The 15,819-nt window shown below is 47.1% G+C and overlaps 1 protein-coding gene across 1 annotated transcript in view; it reads left to right on the forward strand.

Annotated features, from left to right (window-relative positions):
• Plxdc1 (plexin domain containing 1) overlaps positions 1–15,819 on the forward strand; it is a 51,780-nt gene that overhangs the window by 3,739 nt on the left and 32,222 nt on the right. Inside the window, exon 2 of the mRNA XM_042673782.1 lies at positions 1,690–1,865. Coding sequence (XP_042529716.1) covers positions 1,690–1,865 — 176 coding nt within the window. The remainder of the gene's footprint in view (positions 1–1,689; positions 1,866–15,819) is intronic.

The raw sequence follows: 15,819 nt of genomic DNA on the forward strand, positions 1-15,819 counted from the left end.
TTAGGCAGTGATTGAGTGCTTACTGTTTGCAGTCTTCTTTGAAGAGAGCAGAGCCAAGCCTGGGGAAACTCAAGGGAGACAGGCACATGGTCACATCAGTGGTGGCTTCAGGAAGAGTGACAGCCTAGGAAGATGGCTCAGTGGTAGAGTGCTTGCCTTACATGCCTGAAGCCCTGGGTTCGATTCCTCAGTTCCACATAACAGAAAAAGCTGCAAGTGGCTCTGTGGCTCAAGTGGTAGAGTGCTAGCCTTGAGCAAAAGAAGCTCAGGGACAGTGCCCAAGCCCTGAGTTCAAGGCCCAGGACTGGCAAAAAAAAGAGAGAGTGACAGCCACATCCTGGGGCCTTGGCAGCGGTGGGGGGTGGGGGAGGAGGAGTGGGGCTGACAGAGTGAGAAGTGAGGCCCATTTAACCCGGGATGGGCTTGTCATTGATGAAATCATAGGTGTGGGGTGAGGAATGGCATCCATATGTCTGGTGGGCTGGGTTCCTCATACGTCCAGAGTGGGTAGACAATTGGAAGGCAAATCTCCATCTCAAATGGAAAAGGAGGTTTTTTTGTGTCATTTAGAATTGATTTAGGGGTTGGATGTGATTTAGTGGCTGAGGTGATTACAGAGGATCAAGATGGAGGCTAGGCCTGAAGAGAAAAGTTTGAGAGACCTACATTTCAATCAAGGATCTGAATGTGGTGGTATACAACTATCCTCCCAGCTATTTGAGGAGTATAGATAGGAGGATTGAGGTTTAAAGCTGCTCTTGATACCTTATCTATAAAAGCCAAACCACTAAAGCTAAAAAGACTGGAGGTGTGGCTCAAGAGATCAAGGCCCCGAGTTCAAATGCTAGTACCCCCAGCCCCAAGAGGAAAAAAAATTGATTTAACAACCCGAGGGAACTGGAGAGAACATGCAAGTGTTAGTGCCTGGGCGAGGCTTTTCCAATTCTGTGCTGGTAGCAGACATTGCTAATGGATCCTGCCAATCTCTCCTATGAAATCCAAATGAAGCTTTAGAATTCTTTTCACTGACTGCTGCTGGCTGTCACTAATGAATTGGAGACAGCATTTGAGATGAAACTGTTTGCCTTGCCAGCTGGTCCCTGTGTCCCTAGTTTTATGGGGAAAGTGACTTGGCCAAGATCAAAGCATGCAGGTAGTGAGGAGACTAAGATGCAGATGCAGCCACAGTGAGGGTCCATCAGGAGAGTCACTCCCCACACTTAGAACCTAAGTCTGAGCAAGAAGGCAGAGAAGTTGCCCACCTTGAATGCTGTGGAGAATATAAAATGGCTCAGTTATCTTACATGAACCATAGTATCGAAGTTCTATTTAAAAAAAATTAGAAATAGAGCCAGGCAGAAGTTGAGAATACTCACCCCTTTGGGAACAGATCAACCTGGATGTGAAGCTTTTCTCTGGCTCTTGATGTGACCTCTAACCTCTGAACTTGCTTCCTCTCTACAGAACGGAGAGCATCTGTCTCTGGCAGAGGGGTGGTGAGAGTTGAAAGCATGGAATATGCAAGCTGTCTGGTGTGGCATTGGGCACATGGGTTTGGGGATGTGCTGTGTATCGACTGGATGATTTTGGTGTTGAGACCTCAGCAGAACATGTGGGCTGGTTGTAATTGAACCCTCTCTTGGTTCCTTACTGTGAGCTGCTGGCACTCAGTTTCCTGTCTTCTCTCAGGTCACCATGAAAGCCAGGCCTCTGCATGGGCTGGGAAGACCACACGGGGCTGGAATCAGACAGCTCGAGGAAGCCCTGGACAGGTGTCTGAGCCAGACAGGACCCAGCTGAGCCTGGACCTGGGTGGGGGCCCCTTAGCCATTGACACGCTGCCAGACAACAGGACCAGGGTGGTGGTAAGTGTTGGGTGAATGTGGGGGGGGCATGGAAAGTGGGGGCTGCCCTGGTGCCCCAGGTGCACATATCAGACACGCCTCACACAGCCTTTGGGGTGGGCCCTAGAGATTGGGGTGGAATCTGAGAATCCACAGCATCGGCTCAGCCACTCCTTCCAATGGGCCAATTAAAGAGAGGAGTTGCCAGGCACTGGTAATCCTAGCTGTTCAGAAAGCTGAACTCTAAGGATCTGGTTCAAAGCTAGTCTGGGCAGACAAAGCTGAGAGAGACTTATCTCCAATTAATCAGCAAAAAGGCAGAAGTAGAGCTGTGGGAAAAGCTAAGGAACAGTGCACAGGCCTTGAGTTCAAGCTCTAGTACCAATACAAAACAAAACACCCAAAAGTCCCTCCATACTGTCTACTCACCCTTTCCTCAGCATGGTACCTGTGAGCTGTCCTGGCTTCTACCTCCATCTCCCCATGTCAACTGCTGCTCTTGATAGGTCCCTCATAGACATAATCTGTGGACAGCCTCTGGTGGTGGATGAAGATTTGACATTTATATTCTCGGCCACCATTACTTTGCTATATCTTTAATCTTGTTTATTTATTTGGTCATAAGGCTTGTCCTCAGGGCCTGGACACTGGGCACTGTACCTGAGCTCTTTTTTTTTTTTTTAATTTAATTTTATTTTATTTGTGAACATACTGTACAGAGGGGTTACAATTACATGGGCAGGATAATGCGTACATTTCTTACCAAGCATTGCAGCCTCCTCCTTTGTTTACACTTCACATCCCTTCCCAGCCTCCCCCCTCCCCCCCAATCCCACTCCTTCTCCTTCCCCCCCTTCCCCCCCCCCCCGCCTCCCCCCCTCCCCCCGACCGACATTATAAAGCTCGTTTTGGACATGACAACTTGTACTTCTCATTGTTGCAACAGGTCCACCTGTATCCCTAAACAACTGGTTTTTCCCCATCTCCACCTGAGCTCTTTTTTGCTCAAGGCTAGCACTCTACCACTTTGAGCCACTTCTGGTTTTTGAATGGTTAATTGGAGATTAGAGTCTTATGGAGACTTTTCTGCCTGAGCTGGCTTTGAGCAGCAATCCTCAGATCTCAGCCTTTTGAGTAGCTAGGGTTATTAGCAAGAGCCACCAGCACCCAGCTTTTTTTTTTTTTTTTTTTTTGGTTGGTCATGGGGCTTGAACTCTGAGTCTGGGCTCTCTCCCCAAGCTCTTCAGCTCAAGGTGAGAGCTCTACCATTTGAGCCACAGTACCACGTCTGGTTTTCTGGTGGTTAATTGTAGATAAGAGTCTCATAGACTTTCCTGCCCAGGCTGGCTTCAAACCACAACCCTCAGCTTTCAGCCTCCTGAGTAGCTAGGATTACAGGTGTGAGCCACTGTTGCCCAGCCCAAATATAATTTTTAGTATAGTGAAACCTGTAAGCTCTTTGTTTCCCACGGAAACCTTGCTCCTGCCTGTCAGGCAAATTGTTTCTCCTCTGTTCTCTTGGCCCTGGGTCCTCTTTTTCCTGCTTTCCCCCACCCTTAACAATTGTGCTTCCTGAATTTCTCATAAGAGGAAAAATTCTCTTGAGAACTTACAAGTCTGAAAATGCCTTTATTCTCAATTTGATTGATGGTTTTGCTGAATATAGATATATGGATTAAAAATGAGTTTCCTAGACAGGCGCTGATAGCTCATGCCTATCCATAATCCTAGCTACTCAGGAAGCTGAGATCTGAGGATTGTGGTTTGAAGCCAGCTTGGGCAGGAAAGTCTCTGAGACTCTTATTTTCAATTAATCACCCAAAAAAGCTGCAAGTGGAGCTGTGGTCCAAGTAGTAGAGTGTTAGCCTCGAGAAAAAAGCTCAGGGACGGCACCCAAGCCCCAAGTTCAAACCCCAGGACTAATAAACACACAATAAAAACTTTCTCCCAGCCGGGCGCTGGTGGCTCATGCCTGTAATCCTAGCTACTCAGGAGGCTGAGATCTGAGGATCTCGGTTCAAAGCCAGCCTGGGCAGAAAAGACCGTGAGACTCCTATCTCCAATTATCCACCAGAAAACCGGAAGTGGTGCTGTAGCTCAAGTGGTAGAGCGCTCGCCTTGAGCTGAAGAGCTGAGGGACAGCACTCAGGCCCAGAGTTCAAGCCCCCTGACCGACATAAAAAACAACAACAACAAAAAAAAACTTTCTCCCGAAGTGTGAAGGCATGTCACCTTGTCATTTAGTGTCACTTTAATAGCTTGGCTGTCACTCTTGTTTCTGACATTTCTATATACCTCTGAAAGTTTATGGGGTGTTTCCTGTGAACCCAGCTTTTGGGAATCATGATGATTGTTCTTTTCCATTCCTCATGCTGGTCATTGGGGGAACCTTTTCAACTTGGGACTTATATTAGTGAATTCTGGATTTTTTTTCTGCTTTAATTCCTCCCCCCTCCTCTCTCTCTCTTTTTTTTTTTTTTGATGCTGATCCTGGGGCTGAACTTAGGACCTGAGCACTGTCCCTGAGCTCGTTTTTGCTCAAGGCCAGCACTCTACCACTTGAGATACAGCTCTATTTCTGGCTTTTGTAGTTTATTGGAGATAAGCATCTCATGAACTTTCCTGCCCAGGCTGACTTAGAACTGCAATCCTCATATCTCACCCTCCCTGAGCAGCTCGGATTATAGGCATGAGCTACAGGTACCTGGCTTCTAAGAGTTCTTTATTATTTTGCAATATTTTTCATTAATTAATTATTACTACTACTATTATTATTTTTGTCAGTTGTTGAATTCAGGGCCTAGGCATTGTCCCTAAGCCTCTTGGTTCTCAAGGCTAGCACTCTACCACTTGAGCCACAGCACCACTTCTGGTTTCTGAGTTAAGGTTAATTGATGATACTCTCACAGGGACTTTTCTGCCTGGGCTGGCTTTGAACTGCAATCCTCAGATCTCAGCCTCCTCATTAGCTAGGATTACAGGTGTGAGCCACTGGTACCTGGCTTATTTTTTCTTTTAAAGCCTCTTGTTTTTGTATCATGGGTGAAATATCTCCTCTCTCTCTAAGGATATTTAACAAAGTTTGGAGTATTTTGTTTTTTCCCTCTCTGTTACTGAATTTTCCTTTTACCTCAGGCTCTGAAGTGACTTGGCACCATGAATAATTCTGTCTTTATTTTAAATTTTGAGACTTCGTTCATCAAAATATCATCAGTGTTAGGCATTAATTTTGATTTTTAAAATATCACTCTAAAATATTCTTTTTCTTGATCCCTGAGCTTTTTGATGCCATCTCTCTGATGATTGCATTGGAGGTAAGTGCCGCACCCACTCTACCCTAGCCCCAAGCCTAAGGACACAGCCCCACTCGCCTCCCTTCTGCCCTGCCTTCTGGCTTCTGCAAAGCAAAGGCCAGGCCAGGCATGGAGGAAAGGTGGAATGGGCAGGCAGGGTTGGAGAGGTCCCTGAGATAGGGACTCCTAGCATCTTAGCCCCACAGCTTTGCCAGGCCCTGGGTTAAATAACTGTTACCTGCTCAGGGCCAGACATGATCGTCAGAAAGGCCAGTTTTTCCCAGTCTTTACAAAGAGGATCTGGCAGAAGACCAGCCACAGAGACACAATTTCTGGAAGCAATTGTCTGTGGGTGTTTGGGACGGACAGTGGGGGCTATTGAGAACAAGGATGGCTTCAATAACACCAGAGCTTCGAAAACAACAGCACACGTTTTGTTTGTTTGTTTTTCCTGCACTCTCGAATAGACTTGTTCAAAAGTATTGAAGATGGAGCCTGGGAATTTGTTTCTTTAAGGTTCCCCGTGTAACTGGGTGTTGTAATCCTAGCTACTCAGGAAGCTGAGATCTGATGATTGCAGTTCAAAGCCAGCCCAGGAAGAAAAATCCCCGTGAGACTCTTATCTCCAATTAACCACCTCCAAATGGGAAGTGGTGCTGTGGCTCAAGTGGTAGAGTGCTAGCCTTGAACACAAAGAGGCTCAGGGACTGTACCCAAGGCTCTGAGTTCAAGCTTCACAACCACCACCACCACCACCACCAAAAAAGTTCCCCATGTGGGGCCAGGTGTATTGATGCATGCTTATAATCCCAGCTGTGTGGTAAGTAGAGATCAAGGTTCAAGGCAAGTTCCACAAAAGTTATTGAGACCTTATTTGAAAAATAAACTTGGCTAGGAAGCACATCCCTGGGGTCCTAGCTACTTGGGAGGCAGAGGTAGGGAGATGCAGTCTGAGGCTGGTCCAGGCAAAAGCTGGAAATTCTATCAGAAAAGCAAACACCTAAGTAAAAAAGGACTGGTAGAGCACTTGTCTACCAAGTGTGAGGCCCTGACTTTAAGCTCTAATACGACTAAAAGAAAAACATAGTTCCCCACAGAGGTCATATCAGGAAACAAGGCCTCATCCTAAGTGGCCAGATGAAGCTACCTTGGATAAATATAAATCCTGGTGCTGAGGTCTCGCGAGAGTTTGGAGAGCTGCAGGTTAGTAGCTTTGCAGAGAAAGAGATTCTGGGTTCCTCACTGCACGTGGGCTGGGATGAGTCAGGCACATGGAGCTGCTGCCAAGGACTGAAAGGGGGAAGTGGCGCATTAATGGCAACCCGTGACAGTCTGGGGACCAGGCCAGGCCTCTGGGGATTTTGCAGGCTGTTTCTTGGCTCGTGTCCCACTTTGAGGTGGTTATCTCAAGACCAGAAGATTCCAGGAGGCTGACACAGGATGGTGAAGAGACTTGATACCTAGACCTGGGAAGGGATGGCAGAAGGCATATAGGGTACTTCCTGGTATACCAGGTTCTAGATGCTGCAGGGATCTAATGCTGAAGGTTCTAATCACTGCAGGGATGCAGCTGGGGCAGGGGGGAATAGACCTAATGTTCTCCATGTCACATGTCACCTCCTGAACGATCTGTGTATTTGTTTGCACTGCCTGTCTTTCCTGGAGCCCCTGGAGAGCCCAGGCTGTGGCTCTGTGGTCATTGCCTAGCCATGGCAGGTACCCCTTCTTCAGGGGAACAAGGGACAGAGGAAGTCCTCCATCTAGGTGGTGCCCACATCCTGTGACCCAAAGAAGTCTTAGTGGCAAGAAGGAGGCAAGATGAGGCACAATCAGGAAGTGGATACTTCAAGCAAGTTCCATTTGGTCAGCTCCAAAATGTTCTGAAGTTTCCATAGGAAGACATCTCTTTGTCCATCTGTATCACAGCCTGGTCTGTGCCATACCAACCCGGCTTGGGCACCTCTGTCCCTGGGGCCACCTCAAGGAGACAAGGGCCTGATGAATCGGCATCCATCTCTTGCCTTCTCAAGCTCCGCTGACTGAGAGCAGCTTGCTGTGGGCTCTGTGCATTCAGCCTGTACTGGCCTGCACCACCTGGTCAGAGCCGCCTCCTCTGTGCATCCCTGCACACAGTCTACCACCACCACCACCTCAGACTCCGTGGTGGAAGAACACTTGCCTGGCAAGCACTCTGGAGGCCCTGGCTTTCTTAATTCTCCAAGAACAAGGAAAATGAGACTTTGGGTGCAGTTTTCTTGTTCTGTTTTGGCATTTTGAGGTCCTTCTCCAAAGGCTTTCTTGGTTCCATGGTGCAGGTCCGGGGCCAGGATTTGGGAGGAACCCAGCTAAAAGCAGTTCAGTTCGGATTCAACTTTATCATAGCACGGCTCCCTGCTTCCCACCTCAATCTTCTCCCAGCCCAGTTTCCCTGAAGTCCCCCCTCCTCTCTGGTTCAAGCACAGCTTCTGAGCTCAGATAGCATGACAGGCCCAGAAATGCCAGGAGGGTGCCATGCATCCAGGAGAGTGGGGTGGGGCTGGGGGTGTGGGGGAGAGGGGGAGGAGCTAGTGAATGTGATGCCTGCTTGGTTTCTACAACCTTCCAAAGAAGGCAAGTCCTAAAGAAGTTGTGTGGGTGGGAGGAGGGAGGGGAAAGTTGGGATCCAAATTTTGGAGAGAAGAGATTTTTTTTTGAGAAGAAAGGGTGTGTGTGTGTGGGGGGGCGGTGGGGTGAGTCCAGATGTCTGGTCTCTAGCTCTATTTGGCAATCCTGGCTCTACATTTTGATCCTGATATGTCCCAGCTGCACGGCCTTTAACTAGACACAACCCCTCAGTTAATGAACGTGACATTGGGAACCCTTGCTTGCTTCAGATTTCCAATATGTACTGCCCAGCACGGTGCTACATATCTGTAATCCCAGCACTTAGGGGTCTGAGGCAATAGGATCAAGAATTCCAGGGCTTGGGCTAGGAAGGTGGCTTAGTGATAGAATGCTTGCCTAGCATCCATGAAGCCCTGGGTTCGATTCTTCAGTGCCACATAAACAGAAATAGCTCGAAGCAGTGCTGTAGCTCAACTAGTAGAGTGCTAGCCTTAAGCAAAAAGAAGCTCAGGAACAGTGCTCAGGCCCTGAGTTCAAGTCCTAGGACTTGCCAAAAAAAAAAAAAAAAAGAGTTCCAGGGCTATGTAGCAGGACTACCCTGTCTAAAAAAAAAAACCATAAAAACACACACAAAAAAATCTCAGCTGGGCACTAGTGGCTACTGCCTGTAATCCTAGCTACTCAGGAGGCTGAGATCTGAGGATCCTAGTTCAAAGCCAGCTGAGTCAGACAAATCCATGAGACTCCAGTTAACCAGCAAAAAGCCAAAAGTGGAGGTGTGGCTCAAGTAGAATGCTAGCCTTGAGCAGGTGTCATGCACACACACACACACACACACACACACACACACACACATGCCACATGCCACATGCCATTGGCTCACACCTAATCCTAGCTACTCAGGGGGCCGAGATCTGAAGATCATGGTTCAAAGTTAGCCCAGGTAGGAAAGTCCATGAGACTCTTATCTTCAAATAACTACTCAGCCGGAAGTGAGGCTGTGGCTCAAGTGGTAGAGGCTAGCTTTAAGCACAAAGAGCTCAGGGACAGTGCCCAGGCCCTGATTTCAAGCACCAGGACCAGCAAGAAGGAAGGAAGGGAGGAAGGAAGGGAAGGGAAGGAAGGAACGGAAGGAAAGGAAAAGAAAGTGGGGGAAGAAAGGAGGGAAGAAAGAAAGGAGAAAGAAAACTAAACAGACAACAAAAAAGTTCTCAGCTGAGGGTTGTAGATACTGGGTTATCAGAGTTGAGTCTGAAGAGCAAAATGTGAGGTGGGGGATGGTCTCTCGGTTCCAGTGATGTCCCTCCTCTCCAGTAGCCCTGTGGTGCTCCCTTCCCTCCATGCCCATTTGCTTAGGCTGTTTCTCTTCCATTCTAGTCCTTCCTGTTGATTCTTTCCTTTTTTGTCCATCATGGGGCTTCAACTCTGAGCTTGGCCTTTCCCTGTGCTCTTCAGCTCAAGGCAAGTGCTCTACCCCTTGAGCTACAGTGCTACTTCCAGTTTTCTAGTGGTTTATTGGAGATAAGAGTCTCACGGACTTTTCCTGCCCCAGCTGGCTTTGAACCGCGATCCTCAGATCTCAGCCTTCTGAGTAGCTAGGATTACAGGTGTGAGCCACTGGCACCCAGCTTCCTTTTTTTTTTTTTTTTGGATCCGGTCATGGGGCCTGAACTCTGGGCCTGGGCGCTGTCCCTCAGCTCTTCAGCTCAAGGCTAGCGCTCTACCACTTGAGCCACAGCGCCACCTCCGGCTTTTTTCTTTTTTTTTTTTTTGCTTATGTGGTGCTGAGGAATGGAACCCAGGGCCTCAGGCATGCAAGGCAAGCGCTCTACCACTGAGCCATCTTTCCAGCCCCCCAGCTTCCTTTTTAACTTGAGAAGGTTGGTCCCTTCCCACTCTTCCTTTCCTCCCTTTTTCCATTCTTCCCTTCCTCCAGAACTCCTAGATTCATATAACATAAAGTTAACTATTATTGTTAAGACAGCTTTTGCTGCATAGCCAAAGATGGCCTCAAACTCAATCTTCCTTTTGCAGCCTCTGGTATGCTGACATTACAGGTGTGTACCATCATGCTTGACCTCCTTCCTTCCCCCCTCCCTCCCTTCCTTATTCCCTCTGGGTTTATTTTGGTTGTGAGGCTTGAACTCAGCACCTGGGTGCTGTCCCTCAGCTTTTTTTTCCCCCTCAAGCCTAGCATTCTACCACTTGAAGCCATAGCACCACTTCTGGTTTTCTGGTGGTTAATTGGAGACAAATCTCAAGGCACTTTCCTTCCCTGGCTGGCTTCAAACCACGATCCTTAGTTCTCAGCCTCCTGAGTAGCTAGGATTACAGGCGTGAGCCATCAGTGCCTAGCATCCCTCTTTCTTTTCTTTCTCCTTTCTTTTTGATCCTTCCCCTTCTCTTTCCTCTTCCCCTTCCCCTTCCCCTTCCATGTTGCTCAGGCTGGCTTAGACTACTAGCTCAAGCAATCCTCCTTCCTCAGTCTCCTGAATATCTAGGACTAAAAATGTGCCACTGTACCTAATTTAAGATTATCCATTTATTTATTTAGTTAGTTTTATTTTTTATTTTTTGGGTCCGGTCGTGGGCCTCAACTCTGGGCCTTGGCGCTGTCCTTTAGCTCTTCAGCTCAAGGCAAGCGCTCTACCACTGAGCCACCTTCCCAGCCCAGATTATTCATTTATTATTATGTTGTTGTTTGTTTTTGGTGGCGCTAGAGATGGAACCCAGGGTTTTTGTTTTGTTTTTGCCAGTCCTGGGGCTTGAACTCAGGTCCTGGGCACTGTCCCTGAGCTTCTTTCCAGCTTTTTTTTTTTTTTTTTCTTTTTGCCTATGTGGTACTGAGGAATCGAACCCAGGGCCTCATGCATGCAAGGCAAGCGCTCTACCACTGAGCCACCTTCCCAGTCCCTCCCTGAGCTTCTTTTACTCCAGGCTAGCACTCTCCCACTTGAGCCACAGTGCCACTTGTGGCTTTTTCTGTTTATGTGGTACTGAGGAATCAAACCCAGGGCTTCGTGCATGCTAGGCAAGCACTCTACCACTAAGCCACATTCTCAGCCCTAAAATGAACCATTTTAAAGTGAACAATCCAATGACATTTAATACACTAATAATGCTGTGTGGCCAACATCTGTCTAGTTCCAAAACATTTTCATCACTGAAAGGATTCTCTGCATTGAGCAATTGTCCATCCCTCAACCCCACACTTGGACCCTGATTACCAATCTGTGTTTTATTTCCTTTTTCTTTTCTTTATTAGCATATATTAGTTATGCTGGGGGGGTTCATTATGACATTCCCACACATGCATGTAATGTATCCTGATCCACTTCATCCTCTCTGCACTGTTTCTACTCCATTATCCTATTTTTTTTTCTTTTGTATGTGTATTGGTCGTGGGGCTTAAACTCTGGGCCTGGGCGCTGTCCCTGAGCTCTTTAGCTCAAGGCTAGCACTCTACCACTTGAGCCAAGTACCACTTCCAGTTTTCTGGTGGATATTAGAAATAAGAGTCTCACGGGCTTTTCTACTCAGACTGGCTTTGAACCACGATTCTCGGATCTCACCCTCCTGGTGGGTAGCTAGGATTAGCACTGATGTTGGGCTTCAATTCTCCTTTCTGAAAACAATAGGTTTTATTGTTCTATATTCATACATGCTAGTAAACTATAATGCCCACATTCATACTCATTTACCCTCTTTGTTAGCCCTTCTTTCTCCACGTTCTATTGCATGTGTGTACGCACGCATGTGTGTGCATGTTTGTGTGTCTTTTTTCACTCAAGACTGGTACTCTATGAATTGAGCCACATCTCTACTTCTGGCTTTTGTTAACTAATTGGAGATAAGAGTCTCATGGAAGATGGGCACTGGTGGCTCACACCTGTAATCCTAGCTAATCAGGAGGCTGAGATCTGAGGATCACAGTTCAAAGCCAGCCCCAGTAGGCAAGCCAGAGAAATTCTTTTTTTTTTTTGGTTGGTCCTGAGGCCTGAACTCTGGGCCTGGGCACTGTCCCTAAGCTCTTCAGCTCAAGGCTAGCACTGTACCACTTGAGCCACAATGTCACTTCCAGCTTTTTCTGCTTATGTGGTACTGAGGAATCAAACCCAGGGCCTCATGCTTTCAAGACAAGCACTCTACCACTGAGCCACCTTCCCAGCCCCACCAGAGAAATTCTTATCTCCAGTTAACCAAAGGAAAACCAGAAGTGGTGCTGTGGCTCCAAGTGATAGAGCACTAGCTTGAGCAAAAAGAGTTTAGGATTAGCACCCAGGTCCTGAATTCAAGCCTCATGATCAACAAAAAAAAAAGTTTCATGGACTTTCCTGTTGGGTTGACTTCAGACTATGGTTTTCAGATCTCAGTTTCCTGAGTAGCTAGGATTACAGGAGTGCTTGGCTATTCATGTTCTACTTTTGTGGACTTACCAGACTGGGTGTTTCTGCCTTCACAAAATTTATATGCTGAAAGAGAGCCACTGATACTCAAACAAGCATTATTTGTAAGAGATACAAATATCATACAATATATGTTTAAGCCTTTTGTGTCTGGTTTCTGTCACGAAGTATGATAGTTTTCTGTTTTAGGAGTTCTGGGGTTTGAACTCATGACCTTATGCCTGCTAGGTCGGCACTCTACCACAGAGCTACACCTCCAGCCTCTGCTGGGGCTTGAACTCTGGGCCTGGGCGCTGTCCCTGAGCTCCTTTTGCTCAAGGTTAGCACTCTGCCACTTGAACCTCAGTGCCACTTTTGACTTTTTCTGTGATTAATTGGAGATAAGAGTCACACAGACTTTCCTGCCCAGGCTGGCTTTGAGCCTCAATCCTCAATCTCTCTCCTGAGTAGCTAGGATTACAGGTATGAGACACCAGTGCCTGGCCCTGTTTATTTCTGAGATAGTGCCTTGCTTCCTGCCTGGGCATGCACCTGGGCTGTAATCCCTCTGTTTTAAGCTTCTTGTCATAGCTGGGAGGACAAGCGCACACAACTGGGCTCAGGTCTTTTGAACCTTTCTGCCCCAGATTGGTTCAAAAACAATCCTTCTAATCTCAGATGTGAGTCCCTGGCACTCAGCTTTGTTTCTGGTGTCTTGGCTATGAAGTCCAAACTGGCTTCAAACTTGCCATACTCCTGCTTCAGCCTCTTGAGTTCTGGAATTACAGAACTCACTTTGGCAGCATAAAGTTTTTGAGCCTCATCCATTTTATGGTTAAGTAATATTCCATTGTATGGATATACCATAAGTTATTTAGTATGGACATTTAGGCTGTTTCCACCTTTTGGCTATTGGGAATAGTTCTGTTATATGCCTTATTGTAAATTTTTTTTTTTCTTTCAGTCGTGGGGCTTGAACTCTGGGCTTGGGTGCTATCCTTCAACTCTTCAGCTCAAGGCAAGCGCTCTACCTTGAGCCATAGCGCCACTTCCAGTTTTCTAGTAGTTAAATGGAGATAAGAGTCTCATGGAGGGGCTGGGAAGGTGGCTCAGTGGTAGAGCGCTTGCCTTGCATGCCTGAGGCCCTGGGTTCGATTCCTCAGCACCACATAAGAAAAAAAAAAGCCTGGAGTGGTGCTGTGGCTCAAGTGGTAGAGTGCTAGCCTTGAGCTGAAGAGCTGAGGGACAGTGCCCAGGCCCAGAGTTCAAGCCCCACCACTGGACCCCCCCCCAAAAAAAAAAAAGAGTCTCACAGACTTTCCTGCTCCGGCTGGCTTTGAACCATGATCCTCAGATCTCAGCCTCCTGAGTAGCTAGGATTACAGGCTTGAGCTACTGGTGCCCAGCTGTTTTGTTTTGTTTTTTGGTCCAGTCCTGGGGCTTGAACTCAGGGCCTGGACACTTTCTCAGAAATTGTTTTTCTTGGGCTGGGAAGGTAGCTCAGTGGTAGAGTGCTTGCCTTGCATGCATGAGGCCCTGGGTTCGATTCCTCAGCACCACATAAGCAAAAAGAAAAAAAAAAAGCCGGAAGTGGTGCTGTGGCTCAAGTGGTAGAGCGCTAGCTTTGAGCTGAAGAGCTGAGGTCCAGTGCCCAGGCCCAGAGTTCAGGCCCCACGACCGGACCCCCCCAAAAAAAAAAAAGAAAGAAATTGTTTTTCTCAAGGTTAGTACTCTTACCACTTAAGCTACAGCTCTATTTCTGGCTTTTTGCTGGTTAATTGGAGATAAGGGTCTCTTGGGGCTGGGAATGTGGTTTAGTGGTAGAGTGCTTGCCTAGCATGCATGAGGCCCTGGGTTTGATTCCATGGTACCACATAAATAAAGTCTATTTTTTAAAAAAAAGAATCTCCTGGACTTTCCTGTGCAGACTGGCTTCAAACTGTGATCCTTGGATCTCAGCCTCTTAAGTAGCTAGGATTGCAGGTGTGAGCCACCAGTGCCTGGCTGTAAATGTATTTTCTTTTAAATGTGTTTTTTCCCCCCACCATCCTAGTGGGTTGTGAGTGGTACTGCTTTGTAGTTTTGATTTGCATTTACCCTATGAATAATGATGGTGGAGATCTTTCCCTGTGTGTGTTGGCTGTCTGTGTATCTTCTTTGGAGAAAAGTTTATCCAAATCCTTTTCCTATTGGTTTTTCTTTGTTCATTTTTAAATTGGGATGTTTGTCTTGGGAACATTCCTTAGGTCTTCTGAGCCAAGCCTACATCTTCCCTGTCAATTGATGATGCTGTTGCCCATGTGTTCCTGAAAAGATGTACAGCAACGCACATGAAGGCCTGGCACAGGGCTGATAAACAATAAACACTGGCTGACTCTGAGTTAATCTGTGATCTGTGGTGATAAGCTATTCTAGTTTGCCCAGAATGGTCTTGGGTTTAGCACTGAATAGCTAATATCCCGGGATAGCTCTAAGCTCCAGGTGAACCCCAAGTTGGCCCCGGTAAGATAGGATGCATCTAATATGTCTGAAAGTTTGTATCCCCCACATATTTTATATGGAACCCCCAGGAATGGGATGAATGCCCTTGTAAAAGATGGTTGAAAGCAGGGTGCTGGTGGCTTACTCCTGTCATCCTAGCTACTCAGGAGGCTGAGAAATTAGGATCATAGTTAAAGTCAGCCCACATAGAAAATCCAAATAAGTCTTTTTTTTTGTCGGTTATGGGGCTTGAACTCAGGGCCTGGGTGCTGACCCTGTGCTCAAGGCTAATGCTCTACCACTTGAGCCACAGTGCCACTTCTGTTTTTTGTTGTTGTTGTTTGATTTTTGTTGGTCGTGGGTCTTAAACTCTGGGTCCGGACACTGTCCCTTAGCACTTCAGCTCAAGGCTAGCGCTCTACCACTTGAGCTACAGCACCACTTCCAGCTTTTTCTGCTTATGTGGTGCTGAGGAATCGAACCCAGGGTCTCATGCGTGAGAGGCAAGCACTTTACCACCTTCCCAGCCCCACTTCTGATTTTTGAGTGGCTAGAGATGAGTCTTTTCTGCCTGGATTGGCCTTAAAAAACCCAATCCTCAGATCTCAGGCTCCTGAGTAGCTAGGATTACAGGTGTAAGCCACCAATGCCCAACTCCATGAGGTTATTATCTCCAATTAGCCAGCAAAAGTCAAAACTGGACATGTGGCTCAATTGGTAGAATACCATCCTTGAGTGAAAAAGCTAAATGGGAGTGCCCAGGCCCTGAGTTCAAACTCTAGTACCATCTCACACACACACACACACACACACACACACACACAGCATTGAGAGAGCCTATCTGCTCCTTCACTGTGTGAAAACCCATTAACCAAGTACCATCTGTAAAGTCCTCACCCCACACTGAACCTGCCCTTCCAGCCTCCAGAACCGAGAGCAACACATTTCTCTTATTGATAAATCACTCAGCCTAAGGTACTTTTTTTTTTAATAGCAACCTAAATAGGCTCAAATGCTGCCAAGTCATTGCTTTAAACCAGTCTCTACATCAGAAACTTGGGGTAAATAATGCTTCAGAGTTTTCATAAGCTCATTGCTTAAGAAAATTAGCCACAGGGGCTGGGAAGGTGGCTCAGTGGTACAGTGCTTGCCTTGCATGCATGAGGCCCTGGGTTCGATTCCTCAGCACCACATCAACAGAAAAAGCTGGAA

Source organism: Dipodomys spectabilis, unplaced genomic scaffold (genome assembly GCF_019054845.1).
Source record: "Dipodomys spectabilis isolate Male_0828 unplaced genomic scaffold, ASM1905484v1 ptg000018l, whole genome shotgun sequence".
In the NCBI taxonomy this organism is placed as follows: domain Eukaryota; kingdom Metazoa; phylum Chordata; class Mammalia; order Rodentia; family Heteromyidae; genus Dipodomys; species Dipodomys spectabilis.